Source organism: Sphaerodactylus townsendi, linkage group LG12 (assembly GCF_021028975.2).
Source record: "Sphaerodactylus townsendi isolate TG3544 linkage group LG12, MPM_Stown_v2.3, whole genome shotgun sequence".
Classification (NCBI taxonomy): domain Eukaryota; kingdom Metazoa; phylum Chordata; class Lepidosauria; order Squamata; family Sphaerodactylidae; genus Sphaerodactylus; species Sphaerodactylus townsendi.
In genome coordinates this window covers 31,829,410-31,848,617 of record NC_059436.1, presented here as the reverse complement: position 1 = coordinate 31,848,617, position 19,208 = coordinate 31,829,410, and the positions used below count along the sequence as shown (strand labels likewise).

Sequence of the window (19,208 nt, the reverse complement as noted above, 5' to 3'; positions counted from 1 at the left end):
TATTCCTTTTATAATACTGTTGGAGAAGGAGGGGCTGGCATGGAAAGTGCAGAACCACTGGGCCCAGCCAATAAAGATGAAATCCCTCCCAGGGAGAGGCCTCATGGTGTAGTGGTTAAGAGCAGGTGGATTCTAATCTGGAGAAACGGGTTTGATTCCCTATTCCTCTACCTGAGTGACAGAGGCTTATCTGTGTTTCCACACTCTTGCATTCCTGTTCGGTGACCTTGGGCTAGTCACAGTTCTTCGGAGCTCTCTCAGTCCCACCTACCTCACAAGGGGTCTGTTGTGGGGAGAGGAAGGGAAAGGAACTTGTAAACCACCTTGAATCTCCTTACAGGAGAGAAAGATGGGGTATAAATCCAAACTCTTTTTGTTCTCATGTTCCTGGAGTTTTCCATCATATCAGACTTTGAGACTGTCTTCTACTCGGGAAAGTGGCCACTCCCTGTTCCCCATGTCTTGGGGCTGGGGAGCAACCACTAGATTCTAAGGTATAGGGTAGGGAAGATGGGTGTGATCTTTAAGTTTGAAAATGGCTAAATAATTGTGCTCCTCAGATGCAAATCACAGATTACCCTTGTAGCCATATCAGTTCTGGGGAATTCATCCAGCTGAGAACTCCCTGTCTCTCCATCCATCTCTCAACTGCTTTACCCAGTCTTTTTTTTTTTCTTGGAAAAGTATCTATAATTTCCCCACTTGATTGTTGTGCGGAGCAGGATGTATAACTCCCCAAGCCATTGGAAGAAGAGTTGGATTTATATCCTCCCTTTCTCTCCTATAGGAGACTCAAAGGGGCTTACAAACTCCTTTCCTTTCCCCCCTCACAACAAACACCCTGTGAGGTAGGTGGGGCTGAGAGAGCTCCGAAGAACTGTGACTAGCCCACGGTCACCCAGCTGGCGTGCGTTGGAGTGCACAGGCTAATCTGAATTCCCCAGAGAAGCCTCCACAGCTCAGGCGGCAGGGCAGGGAATCAAACCCTGTTCCTCCAGATTAGAGTACACCTGCGCTTAACCACTACGTCACTGCTGCTCCTCCATTAGTCCCCCCTCTTTCTGCAATTTACATGCTTTTCAGTGATATCCATCCTCTCTCACCAATTCCTCCTCCTCTGTCTTCCTCCTCTCACAGTTCTGTGTATATTTGTGGTCTCCTGGGATTGCATCAGCTTTGGGCTCCTCCATCTCAAGGAGAGTTGTCACCAAAGAATGTCCATCATTTATAAATAGTTTGCATTTATACAGCATTTTTTTGATTGCTTAGACACACAGTCTCAGTAGTCCTTAGCATCCCTGTTGAATCAGGATTATAATTCCCATATTTCAGATGGAAGACTGAGGCTGAAATTCCCTTAAAAAATTCAACCACAGGTTCTTCATTTTGTTTTCTTTTTTTGTTTAGGGTTGGGTTTTCCAGTGGTTTCCCATTCAGTTGCTGACTAATCCTTGCTGGTTGAACTTCAGACCATAACTAGTTCCTTTTTCATCCAAGGGAGCAAATTTAAGGATAGGTGGAGTAATTATAATTAGTTTCTAAGGCTCATTCGCACATGCAGAATAAAGCACTTTCAAACTGCTTTCAGTGCTCTTTGAAGCTGTGCAGAATGGCAAAATCCTCTTGCAAACAGTTGTGAAAGTGGTTTGAAAACGCATTATTTTGCGTGTGCGGAAGGGGCCTAAGGTGCCAGATGACTTGTTAACTTGGTTAATGATTACTTCCCTTTATCCAAATGGTGGCAGAGCATCAGATGCAGAGACACGTGATGGGGAGACTAGATGGAGGGTGACCAGGTGTGCCTTTTCTTCTCTCCAGGAGTGTATATTTATGCACTTGGCTTCCCTCTCATTCAGCTGAGTGGGACTCTTGAAATGGGCTTGCATAACTGAGTAAATAGAACCTGAATAGAGTCATTCATTTCCTCTGAGTGGTTTGGGAGGTCATCCTTGATGAGTGTTCTAGGACTATTGGCAGAAAAAAAAATGAGAGGAAAATGGGTCTTTTCTTCTCCATGCTCTAAAATGGCTGTGAAGTTCAAACTATGCATACATACACAGCACAGACATGTCAAATTGCTTTTCTTCTGGACACAGGGTTTGCCCACAGATCTACAGTATATGGAGAGTGGAGAAGAAAGACAGAAGGGGCCTCTATTTGAAATTATTAAAAAGGTTGCGTTCTTTCTGGAGTGGGAAAGCAAACTCTGCATTTTTTAGTCCTCCATCCTATGCCAGGATCTTGATGTTCTTTACTGGGGCATTCTTACAGGAAAGAAAAGGGTGCAACCTCTCAGGGTTGTCCAATGACTTGGCTGAATACAAAATGCTTGGTGATGCTTCCTTATTACTTCACATTTCCAGGACCCTTGAATTCAGAACCATTTCTAGGACTAGTATTTGATAAAATCACCTTCTGTTGCTTCTGATATTGAGGAATTACCCAAAGAACATGACATTGCTCTTTTTTCCCAAACCTGCCCTTGGCTTTATACACACACACACACACACACACCCCGAGAGAGGATTTGCTGCAGACTACAAGTTGCACTTGGTGGAAGATGTGGGAAAGGATTTTTTAATTATTATTTATACTTTCCAAACTTTGGAACTCCCTGTCACAAGAAGCTTCCTCAGCTTTCTCATTCCACAGGATGGTGAAGACCGTGCTTTCAAGGAAATCCATTGGTAAAGGAATAAGTTTGAACTCTAGTTTGATTGAGTGCTTTCTTGGATACATATATTTTAAAATTTTCTGTGTTTTTTTTTAGTTTTACTGACTTTTATTGGTGATCTGTTGTTTCTTCCTGATTAGTTTGTTTTGCTGCGTTTATATTGGTAGAATACTATAGTAGAATACTATTGATGCTGTGACTATTTTATTTTGCATTTCGATGTTTTAATTTTTGTAAGTTGCCTTGAGTAGAAGGGTGGGGTACTCTTAAACATGCCTTAACCACACACACTTGCCAATCTAGACCAACCAGCAAATCTCTTCTGGTGGCTCCAGTGATCTGCCAAGTGGATTTGGCTGCTGTAATGGCTTCCTTCTCCTGCCCTTTATTCTTACACTCTTTGACAGCTTTCTGGAAGAAGGGTGGATAGCGCCTTCCTTCCACTAATTTAATAGAGCAGAGATCCCCAACCTTTTCAAGCCTGTGGACATTTTTGGAATTCTGCTATAGGGCGGTTGGGCACAATCACAAAACGACTGAACTGGGAAGTAGAGCCAACCACAAAATATCATGGAGATGGGTTAGATATAACTCTCATAAGTCTTCAACATTTCAAGCAGAAGCTCTGTTTAAGAGGGTGGCTTTTAAGCTGCACAGTCAAACTGCCTACTTAGCTGCTTCTACTTTCTAAAAGCACTTGGCAGGTACTACGGTGCCCATGTTGGAGATCCCTGTCAAAGAGTATGTACGTCTGTTCTGCCAGAAGACATCTACCAAACTGATTATTTGCTATTTGTATTAGCTTATCTTTTATCTTTGTAGCATTCTGAAGTCGATTTTGTTTTTGTATTTTTTTGCAAGAACTTTCAGACTTCTCTGGGAATATGTGGATCAGATGATATATTGCATAGTGATACAGGTTGATTATATAAATAGTGATACAGTGTGATTATATATGAATATATGTATATATATTAATAGTGATACAGTGTCATACAGGTTGATTCTATCAAGACTGGAACAAACTCTAAGGGGTAGCGCCCCCCCCCCCATACTGATACTTTTGAATAGGCGAGGAAAGGAAAAGGAGGCCTTGAGACACGTGCATTTGTCACTTTATTGCAGCTGTCACTTGGCAACTTGAAAAGGACGAACCCAACAGACTCGCCCTCCAAATACATTGGAGTTAGAAAAGGCCGTCCCTTTGCTTAACACGCCTGGCGAGAGCGACCTGAGCTGCGAAACTACCTAGCTCGCTTTAATCGTGATCCTGGCGTGGCAAAGAGCATCCCTGGACCCTTCTGCGACGGTTCAGCCCGACGCCCCAACAGACGCCAAGCCGGCTACGCCCGCTCGCCTCCTTAAATCACAACACAATAGCCACGGGGTTCCGACGAGCACACAACACACAGGCAGCTGCTTGGCAATGGGTGGTGGGGAAGATCTTCGCGTCATACCAAGGAGAAAAGAAAAAAGCAGATGCGAGACTTGCCAGTCGAACCAGTCGTGGGAAGTTGGCACGTGTAGCATTTAAAGAGGGGCGCCGGCGGAGTCGCCCTCTAATCCAAGTCCAACCCTGTCCACGGAGCATCATTTCCCTTTTTCCACATCTTCGTGAGGAAGACCTGGCTCAAGGGGTGCTCAGCCCCGAACTCCAGGCCAGCTCAGTTTCCTTATGCGCAATCCTCCTCAGCGCAGCGGCTGTGCAGGAGACCGACCCCAAGAGATGCCCAGCGCAGACGCGATCTGCACTTTGCCCACCAGGATCTTTGCAGCAGCCTTAAACTCTGCTGAGCGGCAGCAGCAGCAACTTTTTAAAACCCAGCCGGATTCCGCCTCCTCCTCCGATTGGCCTATTCGCCAGGGGCGGGAGGAAAGGCGGCGAATGGGAGGAGAGGGAACGCCCGGCAGCCACAGTAACCGTCGAGGCGACCCAGAGTCGCGATCCGAAGGGGGATTTCTCCGGCTCCGACGGAGGGGGCCTGGCCATGGTGTCGCGGATCCTCTGCAGCCTCGTGGTGTGAGTTTGACGGGCAAGGGACCTCACCGGGCGCCCTGGCCTCGCCGGGCGCCTCTCCTGAAGCCAGCTGGGAAGCGCCGAGCACTTTTGGGACGCTGCAGCTGCAATGGCCCCCCTCGGGAGGGGGGCGGTCGCGGAAGGGGCAGGTTTGCCCCGATTTCTCGCATGCTTGGTCCGGGAACTTTTCTGTAAGCGCCAGTCCGGGAACTCCCGGGGAGGCCACGAACTCTGTATCTCCCCCTAGGCTGTTGTTTGCCTGGCCTCTCAGCCCCCCGACAGCTCCGATATACTTTTTACTGTAAGGAAGCTGATGGTGCGCTGCGGCCCCTTCTGAATGGGGACAGACAGGGCTGCGCCTTGCGGGGTTGAACAGCCGCTCCGGAGCGACTGCAGCCATCCCCGGGAAGGTAGGGGGAGGCAGCCCCCGTGGCTGGTAGAGACTCCTTAGATCGCTGTTCCTTTGACTCCAGCTGGCTGAGCTTGTTCTGGACCTATTTGGTGCCTTCTGGAGTGAGAGTTGACTTTAACTCCTCCAAGGCGGCTGCAAGGACTCCGGGCAGCTCAGAGGTTAGCAAAAAGTCAACTTTATAAAAGTTATCAACTTTAAAAATTTCCGCTGCTCTGGCGGCGCTAATTTCCGGATTTGTCTTTGACCCTGACGTGGGCACCGCCAGGTTTCCTGACCTTCTTGGGCGTCTCGTTTGAGTGGCAAAAACTCGTGGCCCCGTGCTGTGGGCTACCTTTGTGGTGTGAGTCTGGCCTGGCGATTTGCACTCCTGCCTTAGGGCCATTAAGCAACTGCTTTGAGTCTGGCTGTGACTTCCGCAGTGGCGCCGTTTTGCTTTTGGGACACTCACACCGAAGGTCTCCCAGCCCGCAGTCGAACTCCCTGTTTGGGTGCTGACCTCGAGGGAGTGGCAGCCCTGCCCCAAAGAAGAGGTACAAAGCCCTGAGTTTGAAGGATTAGCAAGCCTGAACTTGCCCCCTTCTGGTTAAATCTAGTCTTGCCCTGAATTTTCATCTGATACAAAGAACTTAATTTTTTTTTCCTGGTGTCATCTTAAATATTATCGTTCCCTTATGCACCCTGCCTGAGTTCTCTCTTACTCTATACTGAAGACAGGCAGTTCTTTCAGCTGCAGCTCAAGTGACTGACCTGGTTCTGAACCTGTTTGGCACCTTCTGGCTGAGGATCTTGTTTATACACCCAAAAATAATGTGGATTCAGTTGGCTTTCTGTAGACCTTGAATGAATGACATCTCGAAATGCCCTGGTCTCTGGAGGAAGGGGGCAGAATGCTGAGAAGTATCTATGTTTCTCTCCCCATAAAGGATGTAGAATCAGGGCTTTTCTCATGTAAGAACTTGCCTGCCGGCTGTGAGCTTAGACTGTTTTGAAGTGGGTGATTTTATTTTTATTTTACTACATTTTAATTGCCACCCTTCCTCCAAAGAGCTCAGGCTGGCAAATGCCAGTCTTCCATTTTATCATCACAACAACGCTGCAAAGCTTGAGTTGCTCTAGATCACCCAGTAAGAAGAAGAAGAGTTTGGATTTGTTCCCCACCTGTAAGGAGACTCAAGGTGGCTTACAAGCTCCTTTCCCTTCCTCTCCTCACAGCAGACACCTTGTGAAATAGGTGGGGCTGAGAGAGTTCCAAAGAACTGTGACTAGCCCAAGGTCACCCAGCAAGAATGTAGGAGTGTGGAAACACATCTGGTTCACCAGATAAGCCTCTGCCAGGTGTATGAGTGGGGAATCAAACCCACCTGCTCTTAACCACTACCAGGGGTAGGGAACCTGCGGCTCTCCAGATGTTCAGGAACTACAATTCCCATCAGCCTCTGTCAGCATGGCCTAGTAGGGGCTGATGGGAATTGTAGTTCCTGAACATCTGGAGAGCCGCAGGTTCCCTACCCCTGCTACACCATGCTGGCTCTCAAGCTGTGTGGTAGAGTGGGGATTTGAACCTTTCAGATCCAGCACTCTTAACTGTTGCCTCAAGCCACTTGGCTCTTCCTCTAGGAAGCAACTGGTCAGGTTGTGGTGCCCTGGCCCATCCTCTTGTTTACAAGGAAGCATCGCCTCTGATGTTGCAGAGCTGGTCTTGTCTCCACTTGTGCAACAGCAGCCATGTGTGTGGGAAGGGGGAGGTCACATAAATGATCAGCTTATCCTTGGGAGTAACTTGCATCTGTCTCTGTGTCAGTGCAGCCTGGTTGGCCAGGTCCAGCACCTTTTTGCAGGGAGAAGGCAGCCTCTCAAGCTGGGCTGAGCCATGCCTTCCTCTCCGGCTCCAGGGCAAACAGAAGCACCCCTCCCAGGGACCACTGTGGTTTTTGAAGCCGTGAAGGCCAAACTACAACGCTGGGGCCGGCGGAGCTGCCTCTGGCTGTTGGCAGGATTGTACAGATGGTGGCCGGCTTGCTTGACCCCTCCTTTCCATTACAGGCTGCTCTTTGGGATGCTGTATCCTGCCTATGCCTCCTACAAGGCTGTGAAAACAAAGAATATCCGGGAATATGTAAGTTGGTGCTGAGAACAATGGAGGGAATTCTTGCTCCAAGTAGTTATGGGAAGGTGATTCATGGAGTGAGACGTAGAAGTTTGTGAGCCTAAAGAGTAGTCTCTGAGCAAATGTATGGGGTGGGCTGTTGGGCTATGATTTCTGGGGCAGCTACCTCTGCTTTTCATACCTTGGGCATTGTTTTGACTGCAGAGCATGCTTGTATATTTCTTTTCACCATTAGGTTGCAAAAGTCTCTTTGTTTAATAAGGTGAGCTGATTTCAATGTGGGTTTTTGGGGGGATTTTGATTTGTTTATTTTCAAATAATTACCAACCTATTTCATTTTTTAAATTTTTTAAAGCACTGTATGTGCTTGAAAGCACAGTATGTGCTTTTAATGGCTTTGAAGCACTGTATGTGCTTTTAATGGCTCGTTTTGTTTTTATATGGATAATGTATACTGTTATGGTGGTGTTTTTATCCGTAAGCTGCCTGAACACCACTCTGGGTAGGTGGCATATAAATTCTTCAGAGATACTACAGCTGGGTGGGCATGTAGTATCCCTAAGCTGAAGTAAAATACTGGAATGTCTGAGGCCAGGTTCTGCAATGACTTTGCTCTCCTGCCCTGTGGTTCTTTATTGTGGGGGAGGGGAAAGTCAATGTCCTTTAATTCTTCTACCGTGTATCCTTACAGGTGCGCTGGATGATGTATTGGATTGTGTTTGCCCTATTCATGGCTACAGAAACTGTGGCTGATATCTTCATTTCCTGGTGAGCTTTTGCTGTTCCCTTTCATTCTCCAATTCCACAAGTCATGCTTAGTGCCTGATTCTGATTTTCACCTTTGTTGGCCAAAAGCTCCAGGGTTTTGGCTGGATATGTTTTTTGCAGCCTTTAGTAACTGAATTTATATTCTCAAAATGCTGCCAGAGAGAAAGGAAAAGGGAGACCCTTTGCAGCATACACTGCCAGACTTTACTGGCCCCCCCTTTTTTTTGGGCAATCTTGCTACCTGTTGATGTGGCTGCTTTTAATCAATTAAGGCTATCTCTGAAGCTCTGTCGTGGATATGACTGCACCCAAGGTGTAAAATGCTTGCTGATATCACTGTCATTGAACTATGCTTTTTAAAAATCCTTTTCTTTATTATAATCTTTGTCATTCCTTTGATGTAACTGTTCCTGGGGGAATTTTTATCTCTCTTGACAACATTGTCATTTTCAGACCCCTGGTGGCAATTATTGATTAGAGTCTTGCAACTTGATTTCAGAAGTTCAGTGTAGTTTTTTTAGAATGGGTAAAAATCACTGTGCATCTCTCTGCGTTCTACTAAATTATTTGTCAAAAATACTCAGGTGCCATTTGATTGATCACTCAAGTACTTTCACCATGTGGCCAGTAGGGTCTGACCTGTGAACTTTAGTAACAACACATCAACTGTGCCTTCCACTAAAGCTGATGCATGGATTTACATATAGCAAGTTGGTGGGTCTCCCTTTATTGGAACTGCAAATGTCATGCTTTTGTTTATGGAGTCCTAGACAGAGAAGGTGCTTGTGCGTGTCTGTATTCTGAAATATGGATCCATAGGTGACAATTTTGTGTGGGCTGAGGTGCAAACTAGGTCTGGGCCAATGTACGTGACTCACTTTTTCTGGATCTGGTGTGGGCTGATGAATGATCTGGGTCAGCAGTGAAGCATCCGACAAGTGAACCACCCTGCACTTGCTATGGTGTGGATTAATCTTGTTCTATCTCTCATTAAAAATATGGATGTATTTAAAATTACTACACAGATTAATAGAGATAAGATTACATGGCTGTGGTTTAACCCCCCTGAATATCTTTAATATTATAATGTCCATCTCACGTTCCAGGGTGGGTCTAAAGCGGCTCATGAAACAATTCTCTGAGTACTGTAACACCAACAAATTAACAATTAACTATCAGAAAACCAAAATCATGGTTTTTGCTAGATCCCGCAAAAAATATTTCTGGAAACTAAACAATGTACTTCCTGAGCAAGTTTATTGTTTTAAATACCTTGGCATCACCTTTTCACACAATCTTTCCTGGTCCTTGCACCAAAAGGCAGCACTCACTCTGTCCTCCCCTAGTATCTCTGGAATCCTTCGATTCTTTCATAGCAGAGGGCACTCATTTGTTCCGGCTGCATTAAGGATCTTCAATGCAAAGGTTGAATCCCAACTACTCTATGGGGTACCCATCTGGATCCAAGCAGTGAACCAAGCTCTGAATGTCCCCCAATCCAAGTTTTTCCACCAAATAATGGGAGTTCCAAACTGCATCCCTTACGCAGCCCTGTGTTTAGAACTGGGGCAAAACACCATGGAACATAGAGCTTGGCTTACTGCCTTTAGATTTTGGCTCCGCCTTCACTACCTGCCATTCGAACGCTCTCTTGTCTCATTGACACTACAGGACACGCAGGCTAACCCCTGGTTTTCTCTAATCAAGAGAAAGATTATTTCCATCGGCCTGCCTATTGAAACACTCTACCTAATTTCCTATTCAGAAGCGTACAATAGGCTCAGAGATCGGCTTTTAGATCTAGAATTTGCAAATTTGCATCTAGCAGCCAAATGAACCTGCTCCCCAACACAACTCCTAATTCCATTTGAGCAGAGACGTATGGCCTATTACCTCCATTCCTTAAGGAACCCTCGCGCAAGGAGAGCCCTTACCATTGCGCGTTTTAACGTTATGCCCTCTGCCCTATTAATGGGTAGGTTCAGCAATTTAGATAAATCCGCAAGGTTATGCAGTTGCAAACTTAATGTGGTTGAAACCCTGACTCACCAACTCTTGCACTGCACCAGATTTGATAACGTCAGATCTAAATATACCAACTTACATTTTTTCTTCCAATCTGGGCTGCCTGATCTGATTAGGTTATCTCTATTGTTAAACAACTCGGACCCCGGTCTTTGTGACGAGATCGCCAATTTCACTGCGGAGATAGTTGAGAGTTCCCAGTAGAACGTATTTGTTGTGCTCCCCGTGGGGCCTTTATCTATTATGTATCCATGCAATTGTTCCTGATTTATGTAACTTTTTCTGTTTATGCCAATAAAGGCTTATGTATGTATGTATAATGTCCATAGCAGTGTCCAAGTAGTTGATGAACTGCAACAGTTTTACAATCAGTTATTGTGTTAACTGGAAAGCCATGCTCTTTTATACTAACCCATCTTTGCAGTTTTAAAGCAGGCACATGAGCACAGCGAGACAGAGTTTTGCAGTGATGCTCTAGATAGAACATAGGTGTCAAACTTGCAGCCCTCCAGATGTTATGGACTACAGTTCCCATCATCCCCTGCCAGCATCATGCTGGCAGGAGATGATGGGGACTGTAGTCCATAACATCTGGAGGGCCGTGAGTCCACATGTACTCTAGAACCTTTGGGAGGCTCTGCCAAACTGGGAAAAGAGTATCTTGGATGTAAGGCTGATATTGAGCATTTCCAAGCCCTCCTGTGGCTAACCTGGCCTGATTGTCATGTCTTCTGCCCAGGTTTCCCTTCTACTACGAGATCAAGATGGCCTTTGTAGTATGGCTCCTGTCTCCTTATACAAGGGGGGCAAGCCTGCTGTACCGCAAGTTCATACATCCTACATTATCTCACAAGGAGAAGGTAAATACCATCTAGCACTGCTTGTTAGAGAAGAGTCCAGGCTGTCATGTGGGCTGGGAGGGTGCTGAATCTGGCATCCACTGAGCTTCTTGCTCTGTTATCAAGCCGACTCTGGATTCAAGAGTGGTTGCCATCTGCTATCCAGGAAGCTGTTGCTGTTTGTTCCTTGGAAGTGTGAAAATAGGCACATTCAGGGAAATGCACATAAGCCATTCTGGCCTGTATCATGTGGGCAGATGTGGCCTTTCGGAGCGCTGCTCATCAGCTTGCAGACAGTCCAGTGGGTGAAGCTTCCTCCAGTGACGGATGCTGCCTGTCTGCTGTGATGCAAACCATCAAGGGTAGTGTTGGGCACAGGTGGATTTGGTCAGCCAGTAAGCAAAGTGGCTTTCTGCTGCTACTTTTCATCCAAGTTAATTTAAACATAGACATTCACGTTCCCCCCACACGCACTGTTTTTACAGGAAATCGACCAATTCATTGTGCAAGCCAAAGAGCGTGGCTATGAGACTCTGGTGAGCTTTGGGAAGAGAAGCCTAAATGTGGCGGCCACAGCTGCTGTCCAAGCTGCAGCCAAGGTAATTATGTTTTTTCTGGCTCTTTGAAGTGAGATGGCTGTGAGGTCCTGCCATATCTAATGGCAGTGAGGCCTCCTCAACATACCAGCCATGCTCCCATTACCCTAAAAATAGGGGCTTGAGGGACCTTAGAATGGAGAGGTAAGGGGCATTGCCCCTCCTCCTTTTAACGGGTACCTTTACCACTACCATGGTGTTCCACCTCTTCCTCTTTGGGTTGGCACCTGCCTCCTTTTAATCCTTCCCCCAGGCCTCTTATGCCTGGTCAGTGGGCATTTTTTTTATTTATTTGCTTATTAGATTTCTAGATCACTCTTCCTGTCACCAGAGGTTCAGAACAGTTTACAATATTTACATTTTCATTAAAATCAATATAACAATAAGCTATAAAAGCTACAAACTGTGGCACTTTAAATAAACTCAATGAAGGGTGGAATAATCTAAATGTAACCATACTAAAAATATTAATAAAGAAAACCAAACAAACAGAAAGGGGGAGAGGGGAAGGGAGGCCAGCTAAGATGGATAAAAATTGTCACTGCCCTTAATCATATGCCTGGCAGAGCAGCTTTGTCGTAGGCACTGCAGAACTGCGATAAAATCCCGCAGAGCCCTGGTCTCGTTAGACTGAGCGTTTCACCAGGCCGGGACCAGAGCTGAAAATGACAGCCAGATATTTTTTAGGCCAGGGGTTGCCAGTAAGTGTTGTTTGCTGAGCATAATGCTCTCTGGGGATATATTGGGAGAGGTCTTCCCACACTATTTAGGGCTTTGTAATTTAACACTAATACCTTGAACCTAATCTGGTACTCCTCTTGGAACCAATGAGAGCCAGCGTGGTGTTGTGTTTAAGAACAGGTGGGCTCTCATCTGGAGAACCAAGTTTGATTTCCCCTCCTCATGAGTGGCAGACTCTTATCTGGTGAACCAGATTTGTTTCCCCTCTGCTACATTCCTGCTGGGTTACCTTGGGCTAATGACAGTTTGTTCAGAACTCCCTCAGCCCCACCTGCTTTACAAGGTATCTGTTGTGGAGAGAGGAAGGGAAAGAGTTTGTCAGTCACTGTGAGAAAAGTGGGGTATAAATCCAAACTCTTCTCCATTCTTCAATTCAGCTGATGGAGCATAGGTTTAATATGGGCTCTCCACGGCATGGATGTCAGCAAGGATCTCTGCCCTGGCAAGAGGCCTAGACCACTCAGTTGTCCGAAGTGTGGCCAGGCCTTTCCCCTCTTTGTCCTCCCCCTTTTCCAATCAGAGCAGTTCTCCCTCCTTCTGCTTTCGGTGCTGAGATCTTAAAAGGCGTGACCACCAACCCAGTTGCCTGGCCAGGATGTGGTATCCCTTCCCCCAGCTGCGAAATTAGTTTTGGTAGCGCCCTACTGAAGTGGGAGCAGTCCTTTGAGTGTATCTATGGATGGGTTTTCTTGCAGAAGGAGTTAAGTCGGGGTTTGCCAGCAGGCTGAGGTCCAATCAGTGGAATGGGTGGGGATTGCATTGATGTCTAGCTGTGGAGCTTCTTAGGAGAAGGGTGTTGTTTCCACATTCTAGACTACAGGATGTCTCATCTCTTCTCCCTCTCTTCTGTCCAGCCTTCCTAGGCCTTATGCCTAACTTCTGCTCATGGTTTTAACCTTGACTTACGACTGCCTTGTGCTTGATCTTCTCAGTCACTGGTGGTCTTTCCTGCTATCCCTAACTTTTCCAGGATCCCTTCTGTCCCAATGAGTCTTTAAACACTCCTTCAAATGAATGTGGACACTGGCGTGCACCCTGCCAAGAATTTCCTTGCATGCAAAGTGGATGGGTGATTTTTTATTTTAATTGCCCCTTCCTGCAGCATCCCAAAACAGCCCCTGAAATGCTACTCTGGGGACTGGGAATCCCTTCGAATAGCTTGAGGAGGGAATCAGAGGTCTCTTTTGGGAGGGAAAATCAGCAAAAATAAACCCCCTTCTGTAGAAATTCTGAATTATTAATTCGCCATAGTGAAGTGTGTTAATGTTGGGTTGCAGTTTCTTTTCCTTGGCAGAAGAAATTTTCTGGTAAGTTCCACTGTGGATTCTTCTTGCACCCTTTTCACCTCTGGAAAGTTGGCTAGGAATCTTCCGTGTAGCTTACCATTTTCTCGCTCCTCTCCAGAGCCAGGGTGCCCTGGCTGGCCGACTGCGGAGCTTCAGCATGCAGGACCTGACTTCGATTCCTGATACAAGCCCGGTTCACTTTTCGGATCCCCTTTACCTGGAAGAGCAGGAGCCGCGGCCACCAAGAAGTAAGAGCCTGGCCAATCTGTGTGCCTTTCTCTGCCCTTGCAGGTTCTGAGAAGGTGATAAAGGGAGGAGGGTCTGAATGGCTTGAATCAGAAGGCAAATAGGAAAAGAAACTAAAAACAAACAAGATCACACCTCTTAAAATAGAAGCCCAGAGATTGTTGCCCAACTTTTTGTTGCCCAAGAAGTACAAATCTGCAACCCTTGCTTTGATTTTATCTACATTGTTTTTCGGCTGCAGTGTTTGAGGCACACGAATACAATACTCAAAGTAGAAAAATAGGAAAGGGGAGGGGAATATGAGGAAATGCTTCTTTTCTCTCCTCAGATCACTTGCCAGGTGCAATGGTGGGGCGGAGCCCCATGGCACCTGGCTCCAGGCAAGCCAAGGGCGGAGCCTTGTTGATGTAGCCCAGCCTGGATGACCTTGGACAAGCACAACACATGTTATGCTGGCAAACTGGTTTCCCAAACACAGATCTGGGGGGATGGAGTGTGGCTGTGCACTTAACTCTTTCTGTTCTGACCAGTTCTCCCATGCAAGAGCCCCACATCCCAGACTGTTAATTCATTGTGGCTGGACTGAGAGAAGCAATGATGTAATGGGGGGGAGGGGCTTGCAGGGGAGAAACAGCAAGCATGGGCAGAGGTTTGAACCTCTTGCTTGTAATCTGCAAGTGGCCTCTCCCCTCCAACCTTCTCTGGGACAATGTAGAATTGGGAGCCCCATGTTTGATTTGCAGTCTGATGTTCTGTCCTTGATATAATACTCAAGTGCCCCCCTGAGTGCCTTGGAGGGTGGGATGTACATTATGCTGGGTTTGAAATGGTACTGGCAGGAGCCAGTGAGAGCTGCTTTTTTCTCCTGGAGGCGATCTCGGGCATCTTGGATGGGTGATTTCCAACCCATTGTCAGGGAGGCAGGAACTGAAAGTTGCTACTTCCTGTGGCAGGCTTGGCATCCATCTTAGATCCCCAGTATTTTTCCTGCCTCAGCAGGGAGAGCAGTGCTTGTCTAGGGCTCCAAGCAGTCTTGACAGGATTTTTTCCGTTTCGTGTTTTTCTTGTCAGTTCTTGTGTCTACAGTCTGCTGTGAGTTTTGTGATCTCCATTTGTGTTACCTCCGAGTCTTTTGCCCTTTTGCCTTCTTAGGGGTTTTCCAAAAGACAAACCTGGGTGTTTTCCAGAGGCAAATCACAGCTGTTGTTCATTGATGGCACTTCAGTGCCTAGCGTACAAAATGAGGTTATTCTAAACAGGGCCTTGTGGATCAATCACTGCATTTGCTTTGATCAGGGCACTTTGTTCTTATCTTCTAACAGCAGCGCCTCGTCCTGTCAGACACAGGACTGCTGCCCGACAGGTAGAGTATGACAGCAACGAGGAGGACTGCTGGTCAGATTCTCAACTCTCCCCTGGGCCCAAAGGCCGCAGCAAGGACTCTTTGATTTCCAAGCCACTGTCTAGGACTCAGAGCCTTCGGATGGTGAAGAAAAAGCCTTTGACCAAGGAGGTAAGACATCCATTGGTTGTATACACAATTCAGGTGGAGGTCCAGAACCTTAAGTAGCATCTCCTAGTACTGATGTGGGGAGGGGAGTGTTGCCATCTGCCTGGCTGACTTAAACTTTGGCTCTTGGTTTGAAAGTATTTAAGGAGAAATGACAGCCACCCTGTTTCACATGTCCCCTTTCTAATTACAGAGTTCCACTCGACTGGTGAGAAGCCGCCCAAGGAAGAAGGTGGTGGATCAGGACAGCTAGGCTGCTTCAGAGAACTTTCTTGGGCAAATGAATTGGCACGTGGCATGGGGAATGGTGCTTCACAACTTGTATTGCTGACCCTGTTAAGGGAGCTGGGAGTAGGTTCCCACCCCTGCAATTGGACACAGTCAAAGTTGCCCCTAATGAGTTGCTTCTCAGTGCAAGTAACGGTTTTTACCCTCCTGAAATTAGCCCCTTCTGGGGAGATGATGACAGCTGGGTTTTTTTTGAAATGCGCCTCTTCTTGGTTGCGGGGGGAACAACTGAGGAGGAATCTGGTTACTGGCTGGCAACCTTGTGTGCTATTGGCAGCTGAGCTGTTGGCAGCCTTGGTACTTCCTGTCCCTTGGTGGGGTTAGCTCTCTTGCCTGTGCGCCCCTCCCATGGTGCCTTGACTTAAAATAGTGACAACAGTTTTTCCTTGCTGACTCTTGAACTGTGTCTGAGTATCTTGCTCAATTCAGGTGTTTGTATCAAGAACAGTCACCTCCCCCACCATCACGTGTCCTCACCACCACAACTTCATGGAAGTCTTGAAGTGGCAGAAGAACAAGGGCAGCTTGGTGCATCAGCATGCAGAAGTTGGGACGTTATAAAAAAAGACTGGTGCAACAATTTGCTGAACTTTGAGCAGATGTCCCTTCCAGCTTGTTTACAGCATCTCAGAAACTTGTTGTGTTGCCTTGCTGCTTAAGAGTTGCAAGGGGAGAAAGCCAGAACCTTGCAACTAAATGTCCTCCCCTTTTTTGGGTCTCTGTCCCCAAAGAGCCAGACTTGGTTATCTAACATGATTTGAGTTATGTTGTATTTTGAGTGTGTTTTGAATGTATATTAATTAAATATGTGTTCTTAAATCTAAGCCTGGCTTCACTCTGTTTGTTTCAGAGGTGGTGTGTTAGCTATTGAGTCTTGATAAAAGAAAAAAAAACTGTTAAAAAGAGGGGGAGGGGAGGCAGGCACATCCCCCCCCCCCCCGCTGCATTCCAGCCCACAGATTGACCTTTAAGCTAGCTGGAAAAGGCGGCACTGTTGAAGAGTTGAAGCTGGCCAGGCTAAGAACTTGCTTGTATTTTTCCTATCTGACTGTTGCGGTGCAACTAGTATCGTATGCTCGCAACGTTGGCTCATGTGCCTGAGCATATACGTGGAGAATGAGCTGGTGCTACTGTGCTGTCCAACTCCCAAGCCGCTCTCCACTACATGTGCTAGTGAGGAGGCTAAAGAGTGGGAGAGGTTCATTGAATGTCTGTGATGAAAGACCAGCTGGAAAAAGGAGTCTGTTCTGCTAGCCAGTCACAGCTCAGCTTGCTTTGGGTTAGGATGAGCTCCTTGCCTGTCCAACTTTTTTGCAAGGAGGCAAATGCAGCTACATTTGTGGATTAATTTTAATTGGCCTGTTTCAGCAAATGCTGCAGTTGGCTTAAGCAGACATACCATTTGGAGCCCAGAGGCCAAATCTACCTTATTTCTTCAACAAGAGTACAGGGGTTCCTTTCTTCCTAGAGCTAGTGGTGGATCATGCCAGTGGAGGATTGGATCTTTCTCTTCTGTTTTCCTGTCTCTACAAGTGTTGGAACTAAGCTTGAATTCCACTCCCCCTCCCCACCCCAGTAGTGTGTCTTGCTGATACCACCAGTAGAAGCAAAGTTAACTCCCCGAGCCAGCACAATGCCAACCAAGTCCAAACACAACTCTATATAAAGTGTTTTATGTATTTATTTGTTAAAACATTTATATCCCACCATTCCTGATAGGCAGGTTAGTGTAGTTAAACATTTTCAGTTAAACCCACAAATAGCAAACCCAAGCAGGAGGTCAGTAGGGCATGCGTATCTTTAGCCAGATCTTTCCTGTCCAGGGCAGCTGCTTAAATGTTGCCCTGAACATACTGTAGTGCTGACTCCATGAATATACTCAACCTATGACAGTGATGGTGAACCTTTTCGAGACAGAGTGCCCAAACTGCAACCCAACACCCACTTATTTATCACAAAGTGCCAACACGGCAATTTAACCTGAATACTGAGGTTTTAGTTTAGAAAAAACAGTTGGCTCCAAGGTATGCATTACTCGGGAATAAGCTTGGTGGTAGTTGTTGGCTTTGCTTTGAAGCAACCATGCAATGGGTGAATCACCACCCTAGGAGGGTTTACTCAGAAGCAAGCCCCATTGCCAGCAACCGAGCTTACTCCTAGGTAAAGGAGTAAGCATAGGCACCAGCCCTCCCAGCCTAGTCCTATCTGCTTGACACGGTGCGCGCACGTCATGCCCAGCAGCCCAGGCCAGCCTAGATGTGTGTGTGGGATGATTTTCTGCACCCCCACATGACAAACTCTGTGTGCATGTGCCCACAGAAAGGGCTCTGAGTGCCACCTCTGGCACTTGTGCCGTAGGTTCGCCACCACTGACCTATATCCTTCCACTGGAATGTGACCTCAGTCCAAGCATGGATCAGTTATGTTCTCTCGTCTTATTTATTTATTTACTGGGCCTGGATTTACTGGGCCTGGATTTAGTTCCAGCCAGGTCAACCTTCCACCTGCTGCCAATTGGAGGGACAGTAGGAAATATGCCACAGGGCCTGAATCTAGCTCAGCTAAGAAATACCTCCCTAAGGGACTGAGTTAAATGGCAGATGTGAATTTGACTCCTGTATGTGCTGCCTTTTAAGTCATAAAAAGCAGGATAAAAAGAAACTAAACCTCAGCCAGCACCTCAGGATCTCCAGCAGACATTTTACTAGTTCCACACAGAGGTAAAACTATAAAGATGGCAACCTGGATATGACCAAGCACCCAGCAGCAGTATCACAACTTCTTCTGTCACCTTCCTATAGGCTGTTGGGTTCGGTTTGAATTTCAAGAGTGGCTTCTGCCACTGGCACTCCTACATGCCACATTGTAAATCAGTGTGCTGAATGGGCTCTAGCAGTACTGCAATAGTCTCAGTTGCCTCATAAGCCCACCCGCAATACAATGCACTCAACCACACCTTTGCATAGCAAATTTCACCCAAACACTTAATGACTGGTTCCCCACCCTGGGACATGGACAATGTATACCCCACAAAACATTCCCTTCTCACTAGACACAGTGTGTAACAGACTTCCCTCTGTGCTACACCTCTGAAGATGCCAGCCAGATGCAGGCAAAACGTTAGGAACAAGATCTACCAGACCACGGCCACACAGCTCGGAAAACCCACCACAAGCAGTTGCTGCAGTTCACTAAGCCAGGGGGTTAGTAGATCTTTGACAGGACCATCGTTTATGCCACAAAACAACTCCCACCAGACTGGCTGGGTAGGAAGCGACCCGCTCTGAGCGAGAGAGCCCCAGCGAGGCCCCACCGAAATCCCCTCCCTCCGGGATCTGGAGAGAAAACGTTCACTGGACATGCAGAGCTATGCTGTTTCCATTATATTTTTACTTTGTAAGCCGGCTGGAACAGGTCCCTAGAGAAGCAGCACATACCGTATAAATAATAATACTGCCTTTGAACATGGGGATTCCAGGGAGAACCCATCGGCTACTTTTCCCAGAATGAGCTGGTTCCGTCAAATTCATCCTATGGTGAGCTCAACCTCCCGGCCCCCTTCCCCGATCCCTCCAAGAACGGAGTAAAATAAAAACAACCGCTCTCCTGGCACAGCCACCTACTTCCCCAGGCTCTGAAGGCGAGGCCAAGCACCTCCACTTCCGCTAGCGTCATAATCGGCCGCGGCCCCTCCCCCTC

General features: G+C 46.9%; 1 protein-coding gene across 2 annotated transcripts; it reads left to right on the top strand.

Moving 5' to 3' along the window:
- Positions 1-4,542: 4,542 nt before the first annotated feature.
- On the top strand, positions 4,543-16,333 carry REEP4 (receptor accessory protein 4). Of its 2 annotated transcripts, XM_048513497.1 has the most exons (8): positions 4,543-4,694; positions 7,147-7,219; positions 7,902-7,978; positions 10,743-10,863; positions 11,328-11,441; positions 13,584-13,713; positions 15,034-15,224; positions 15,415-16,333. In XM_048513497.1, exons 1-8 carry the CDS (start codon positions 4,663-4,665, stop codon positions 15,472-15,474), a joined length of 798 nt encoding a protein of 265 aa, XP_048369454.1. In that variant the 5' UTR covers positions 4,543-4,662; the 3' UTR covers positions 15,475-16,333. The 2 variants fall into 2 exon arrangements, with proteins under 2 accessions (XP_048369454.1, XP_048369453.1); XM_048513496.1 differs by lacking the exon at positions 4,543-4,694 and having other exon boundaries at positions 6,932-7,219; positions 15,037-15,224.
- Positions 16,334-19,208: the final 2,875 nt, after the last annotated feature.